This window comes from Archocentrus centrarchus, chromosome 3 (assembly GCF_007364275.1).
Source record: "Archocentrus centrarchus isolate MPI-CPG fArcCen1 chromosome 3, fArcCen1, whole genome shotgun sequence".
Classification (NCBI taxonomy): domain Eukaryota; kingdom Metazoa; phylum Chordata; class Actinopteri; order Cichliformes; family Cichlidae; genus Archocentrus; species Archocentrus centrarchus.
In genome coordinates, this window is record NC_044348.1 from 1,923,608 (window position 1) to 1,931,076 (window position 7,469).

At 41.3% G+C, this 7,469-nt stretch overlaps 1 protein-coding gene across 1 annotated transcript; it reads left to right on the forward strand.

The window, feature by feature from the left end:
* The first annotated feature begins 1,634 nt into the window (after positions 1 to 1,634).
* Positions 1,635 to 6,627, forward strand: LOC115778198 (photoreceptor-specific nuclear receptor-like). The gene is made up of 8 exons (XM_030726254.1): positions 1,635 to 2,012; positions 2,515 to 2,665; positions 3,233 to 3,336; positions 3,472 to 3,774; positions 4,517 to 4,695; positions 5,268 to 5,508; positions 5,834 to 5,939; positions 6,092 to 6,627. Exons 1-8 carry the CDS (start codon positions 1,919 to 1,921, stop codon positions 6,222 to 6,224), a joined length of 1,311 nt encoding a protein of 436 aa, XP_030582114.1. The 5' UTR covers positions 1,635 to 1,918; the 3' UTR covers positions 6,225 to 6,627.
* The last annotated feature ends 842 nt before the right edge of the window (positions 6,628 to 7,469 follow it).

Genomic DNA, 7,469 nt, shown 5'->3' on the forward strand with positions numbered 1-7,469 from the left:
CAGTACCAAGGACAGGAGCTCTGGGTCCTCAGCAGCACCCATGAACCTGCTTGAGCCCTGAAAGAGTGAACCTATGGATATTTTTCTTTTGTTTAAACAATTATTTTCTCTTCAGCTAAATCCCAACAAGCAGCGTTTTGTCAACAAACTCTAAAAAAAACCTCCATACACGACTTTCTCACTAATAAAAAGCAGACAGTTGGCTACTAGATGGTAAAGATGGCCCAACATATTGGAGCTTAAGAGACCAATGCGAGCAAACACTAGACTTGTATTCATCAGTTTGCCAAACCAGTGCCCACATAAATGCTGTGAATTTTGCTGGCATATGCAGGATGCTGTTTCATAAGGCGATAATGTCAGATGGTACAAAAAAAATTAATTAAAATGTCCATTTGTCCAGTCTAAGAACAGTCATTAGCGCAGATATTAACGCACGTTACACGCGCAGAACAAAAACAACAAACAATAAGTACAGATGTCAGTGCGCAGATGTCAGAGACACAGCAGCTCGTGTCCTCTTCAGCTTTAGATCTTTCACTTGAGCCGCTCAACTGTGCGAAGAGACAAATGATGAAAATGAGCAGAGAGCTGCGTGAGCACTGAACCGTTAGGGGATGATGGTGCCGGCGCTAACAACAGAAGCATTGTTTGACACCTGCTCAAACATTTGAGGCCTTTCCAGCAATCATCCATTGCTTCTCTCCAGTTTAATATATGAATTTGTTTTTGAGCCCTTTCATGTCCTAATCATAATAATAATGCATAAAGCTTTTCAGTTAGTCCCAAACTGTCAGGCTTTTTGGTAAAATAAGAAGTCAGTTTCATTTAAATACGATTAGAAGGCTGCCCGTTTCGTATTTTCTGCCTGAGTTTTGTCCGCTCCTCTGACCTGATCTCATAACCACTGCGGCTCATAAACCGCCTCTTATGTAAATGCCACATGTATGATAATTCTAGCTTCTTAATAATAAATGGGAGAACCTTACGAATGAAATAAATTAGTGCTGACCACAACATCAGCCCCTCAGAACTCCATTATTCCCTCTGTGACCTTTTTTCTCCTGGCAACCTGATGAAGTGGATGATCTCCAGTTTGTCAAAAAAAGGGGAGGAAATGGGAGTTAATAGGCAGCTCCTCTGCAAACACTGGGAGTCATTATGAATAGGAGGCAATCACACAGATCAAATATACAGCAAGGGGAAATGGAGCTGGAATTCAGAGGCAAAAAAAAGGAGGGGAAATACAAATTGAAGAGGCTGGTAAATATAATAATGTGTAGCTCATGTAATCATCCCTTTAAATGCAGATAGTGGAGAGGAGCGTTGACTGATGTAGACAGAGGAGACATGGGGAGAAGTACCTCAATGGGAACTGGTCTAATGTTACAAGTGTTCTAGTACAGAACAGGAGTTTTTGTTTTTCATCGCTGATTTCTCCTGATTCTTTTGTTGTTGTTGTTTGTTTACAGATTTTATGACAATCCCCGTCTGAGCAGCACCAATGTTCTGGCAATGTGACTGATTGATCAGTAGATGAACAGTAAAGATTAAGAGGATGACAAATAAGCATGCTGCTTACACAGCGCTTGGGGCTAATCCTACCCCCTCCACCCCCTGGGCTCCCTTTTGAGGACCTGCTGCCGAGGAGAACCCACAGACATTGACAGACCCCGACGGCCGGAGGGAACACACACAACCTGTTCACGTGCAACAAGTGTCAGCTGGAGCTCATGACAGGACCCCAGCCCATCTGAAGCGCCACAACAGAGGCTGCAACACACAGCACAGGCTCGTCCCGCCGTCTGTCCACCAGGGACCACCGGAGGCCCTGAAGCCACATATTCCACCTCAGCAGGACCAAAACTTTTTCTTATCTCCATTTGTCAATCATTGGAGGAGATATTTTCAGTCAAAAATGATGGAGGATCACCTTGCAAAGATACCCATGATGCCGTCCTCTTCCCCCACTGAATCATCTGGCAGCGGTGGGACTGATGACAGCAGGGGAGGTAAGAGCTCCACATCAGCGGCAACAGGTGTCAATGGAGCCTGAAGAGTGTAACACTAAATTGGAGCTATAGTAGGATGAAAAAAGTTATGATTAAAGTCATATGGAAGTTTGAAATACATCTTTTTATTTATGAAATCCCCCACAAATGTAAATATGCACGTATGTATAGACATACATACTGTATGTGCATACCCAACTGCATTTCTCAGTTAAAGCAGAAGATGAAAAATATATATAGATTTGTAATTAAGCAATGTTTTTTTTAAACTATATTGAAGGATTTTATTCAGATCTTCCTCCAGCATTTTAATTTTTTTTTTTAGTGTTTTAACTTCAACATCATCCACTCAGTGAGATTTTCTGGCTGTTGCATTATTGACTTGAGTGTTTTGACAGACTGTCCTGCTGCAAGGTACAGATGGCAGGCACGCGTATGAAACAATACCAGACTTAATGAACAGTAATAACCGACCTATCCTGTCACTGTGTTTGACTCACAGCCAAGAGTCCAGCACCGGGCAAAGCTCTGAGCCCGGCTCTAGTCTGCAAAGTGTGTGGAGACACCAGCAGTGGGAAACACTACGGCATCTACGCCTGCAACGGCTGCAGTGGCTTCTTCAAACGCAGCGTGAGGAGGAGGCTCATTTACAGGCAAGCGACAGCTCAGCTGCTGATTGTTATTGTATTTACACTAGTTAGTATATATGGCACAAGAAAATGGGAAATGTAAAGATTCACTAGTTTATCCAATACCTTCTCAAATTTTGCAAACTATTCCAATGAATTAAAGTTTTGCTTTAAATAAATGCCTTTCAGATGGTGTATGTAAAAATGAATACAAAAGTGTAGCGCCACAACCAAATTCTAAAGGAGCAAAGTCTGCTATCACTCTCAAACTGACTGAAATGCCCATTAATACAGGCTAGCACATATGTCAATATACTGACTGTATGCAAAATAAAAATGACACTTATTTCACTCAAATATTAACAGGAATACTCACAGAAAATAACTTTTAAAGCCATAAAATATAAAAAGCTTGTAATATTCATTCATTATTTGTTTGTGCTTGTGTGTCAGCAAATCTGTGATTAAAAGTAGAATCTGAAGCATTTTTCTTTTCAGTGTTGATGAAATGTTGATGAAAGAATGGAAGGAGCTGCGGGTGTTATTTTTGAGTGGGCTCTCCCTATAAAAAGCTTCACGATTGGTTAACAGGTGCCAGGCTGGTACAGGCATGTGTCCAGTGGACAAGGCTCATCGCAACCAGTGCCAGGCATGTCGGCTGAAAAAGTGCCTGCAGGCGGGCATGAATAAGGATGGTGAGTGGATTTAACATGCAAATGCATCATTAAACTAATTGGTGTCCAGTATAACTCAAACATGAACTCGTGTGAGGTTAAAATCGTGACTATAATATTACCTCAGATAACAGGTTGGTTCTTTCTCCCCTGCAGCGGTGCAGAACGAGCGGCAGCCACGCAGCACAGCTCAGGTCCACCTGGACTCCATTGACGTGGACCCCGAAAAGGAACACCTGGCCACCACGCGGGAACCCACCTCCTCTTCCTCCTCCTCTTCTTCCTCATCTTCTTCATCATCCTCCAATGGGTCCGTCATCACGTGGCCCCACATCACCTCCTCTATGTCCATCACTTCCTCTGTTGCCACTCAGCGTTGCACCAGTCCCCAGAACAACCACCGCTTCATGGCAAGCCTCATGACAGCCGAGACCTGCGCCAAGCTGGAGCCTGAGGATGGTGAGGAAGACTTGTCATGCAAAAGCTTTGCTGTAAATTTAAGGTCAAGCTTTCTCAGCATGTCCATCACATTAGGACTTGCAGGGGATGCAGTTATTGGAAAAAAGCCTTGACCTCATAATTTAAAATGTTTGTGGTTGAAATTGGTCTCCCTGAATGGGCTGCAGTACAGAAAGCAGAGAGTGAGAGGGTGGGCAATGAATCCGTCATGGTTTTATCGTTACTTACCAGCACAGCATGAGATCACCGTGATGCTGTTTTGCATGAGCTAACCTGTGGCAGTATGATGACACGCTTGTAAACACTCTGATTCGTTGAAGAAACTTAGTTTTGGGGTCAGTACGGGCTTCTGCTGAATTTCAGCAGGAGCTCAAATTTTATCACTTTATTACAGTTAAAGAGATGAAAGGACATTAGGCTAGGGAGAGAAAACACATCTCAAACTGGACTTCAACTTGAGTCACTGGCTCCCAGCATTAACCCCCTTATTGTTTTTAATGTATTTTAATTTTTTTTAATGACATCTGCTTTTGGCCATTAGTTCTCAGTGCTAATGCAGTGCATGGGCTGCACGCTCTTTTCCCAACATTTTTCAGGAATTGCATCCTCATGATTTTTAACACACGAAAAGGGAAAGAGATTTCCTAAAAAGTTTTACTTCCAGAAATCACCAAACCAAAACCTAACCTGAAGTAAGTTTCCTGTGCACTGATTGATTCTGAACTCACCTTTTCTGTTTCAGTTGATGAAAACATAGATGTGACCAGCAATGAACCAGAGCGGGCGTCTTCAGAGTACCACATGGCTCTGTACCCGTCCAGTTCTGAAAACATATATGAGACCTCAGCGAGGCTGCTCTTTATGTCGGTGAAATGGGCCAAGAACCTGCCAGTGTTCTCCAACCTGCCCTTCAGAGACCAGGTAAACTGCTGGCACAAGAACTTATTTTTATTTGGTAAAAAAAAAAAACTAAAATCCAGTAAGCGTCTATAACACTTTGTATTTAAATTATAAGAGAATAGCTAAAGTTATAGGGAAAATAAAATGTAGGTGTTTTTCTCGGATATATGAAGCAATATTGAATTATGATGTCTCATAATTTTGGCTTTATAAGTGACAATGATGACCAAAAAAAAAACAAATTTTTTGTCTGTAAATTCTAAATAACAAAGTAATTCTGTGTCACAGGATTACAGTTTTGTGGTAACTTTATGTATCCCTCAAGGGAGAATTCATGGCATGGCAACAATGGTAACACAGCACATTTAGCACCATGAAATGATGATATAAAATCTAATAATACCACAAATACTGACTGGCTATAAGTAAGAAAGTGAACAGGGAATTAGATGTCCCATCCCTCTCTGACAGTATAATAAAACAACCGCCTCTGCAATAAAACAGAATCTCAGGAATGAATTTCTTTGTGACTTCTTCCAGCGACACAGAACGTAAGGCTGCATTTTCATACTCTGGTTTGTCTTCTTCACCAGGTGATCCTGCTGGAGGAAGCATGGAGCGAGCTCTTCCTCCTCTGCGCCATCCAGTGGTCTTTGCCACTAGACAGCTGCCCACTGCTCTCTTTGCAGGACCTCTGTCCAGGCATGCAGGGAAAAACCAGCTACACCAGCCTGGACCTGCGCCTCCTGCAGGAGGTCTTCAGCCGCTTCAAGGCCCTCGCTGTCGATCCCACCGAGTTCGCCTGCCTAAAGGCCATTATGCTCTTCAAGCCAGGTGAGGAACAAAACACTATTCAGTCACTTGTCTGTAGTCCGACAGGTCAACTTTAACTTGATCGCAATATGCAGAGGCTAAAGTTTCCCTCAATATGTTTTATTTAATTAGTACATCATAATTATACTATTTTTTAATAATATGGAAGGTTCTACAATTTTTGTCACGAAAAGACTTCAATAAAAAGCATAAATTGAGCACAAACCATGACACAAAATATGCAATTTAAAAACAGGACAATATAAAAGTTTGTTGTTTGCTGTTTTTTGCTTCTCCCCTGACTTTGAGTTCACAGAAGTATTTATGTGACTCGTGCTTTTCACAGAGACTCGAGGTTTGAAAGATCCAGAACAAGTGGAGAACCTGCAGGATCAGTCACAAGTCATGCTGGGACAACACATCCGGTCACACTACCCTAGTCAACCAGCCAGGTAACAACCTACACAGAATACATCTCCGTAATCTGGGGTTTCATATAACAAATCATGGAGTGATTTTCTTTTTGAAATGATTTTACAGCATGATGGTATTTGCACTATTTCCTTTCACACGGGCTTAATCTCGTTATGATCTTTGTGTTTAGGTTCGGAAAGCTGCTTCTTCTCCTTCCCTCTCTGCGCTTTGTGAATTCTGAGCGGATCGAGTTGCTGTTCTTCCACAGAACCATTGGAAACACTCCCATGGAGAAACTGCTGTGTGACATGTTCAAAAACTAAAAGCATCACAGAGAAACCTGCGTAGTCATCAATAATCTCCTGGTCGGGATGGGATGATCAATGACAGATATTTGCTTTGTATATATACCAGAGATTGTGCATGCTGTTATTTTTTGTATTATATATATTTTTTTTGTCATTTCCACATCAGGTAATCTATCAAAGAAGAAAATGCTGTTCAGTTCTTGTCATCATGCTTTCTGTTTGTATCACATGAAGAGTCTGAATTGAGGTTACGGTCACGCTTAATCCTGTAGCTTTTTTGGGGGGAAGGGGGGGGGTGTAAAATAAAAATTCTTTGTTTGGTAATAGATGGACTGTTTGTGTGCCCCTGCTGATGTTAATGTGACTGTTGTATTCATGTTGTCATGCCTTGAAAAAGTAAAAGAAACTAAAAAGTGTTGCTCTACCGAAACCATCAAACAGTGCCCTCTTCTGTCTGGTTACAACACACACACACACACACACACACACACACACACACACACACACACACACACACACACACACACACACACACACACACACACACACAAATATAATATATTAAATTGAGTCTGTGCTTTGTGTTTCAATTGGAGATGAAAGAGATGAAAGTTAACGGTGGGAGCTGAATCGTTGGCACCAGCAGGCATGCTGTCATCAAGCATCCACTGCATCCATTTTCTTATCAGTGAACAGTAGTTTAATAGTATTATTTGGCAACATAATTATTCAGTGTAAACTTCAAAACTTAAACCTTAACCATGTGAAAAAAATCCCATCCAGTTTGACTGGTCATTCTGTGAGCTAACTGCAAAATAAAGAAAGAAAACACAGGTTTAAGACCAGTGCTCGTGTCATGTTCACGTTACACAGAAGAGAGTAATCCTTCATTAAACAACCAAAAACTGCAGCTTCCTCAAATGTGCTTCAAGTAAGAAAGTAAAAAGTAGCTCTTTGGAGGACATTTCTTTCTATTTTTGTGCAAAGCTAACTGAACCTCATGTTATATTAATATAATAATAATAAAAAAAACATTAGTACACAGAAATACAAACTTTATTTTAATTAAAACTCTAATTCTAACGACTGCATTCAGCTTGAACACTGTTATGTAGGTCATGAGCAGAGAAAAAGAAAGAATTACTTCTATTTGTTGTCACCTGCATTGTAGCTGGGCGATTCTACCTCAACATAAACAGAAAAATGAGTACAGTTACAGGTTAAAGTGGGATTTGGCAGGTGGTGGTGGTGGTGGGGTCC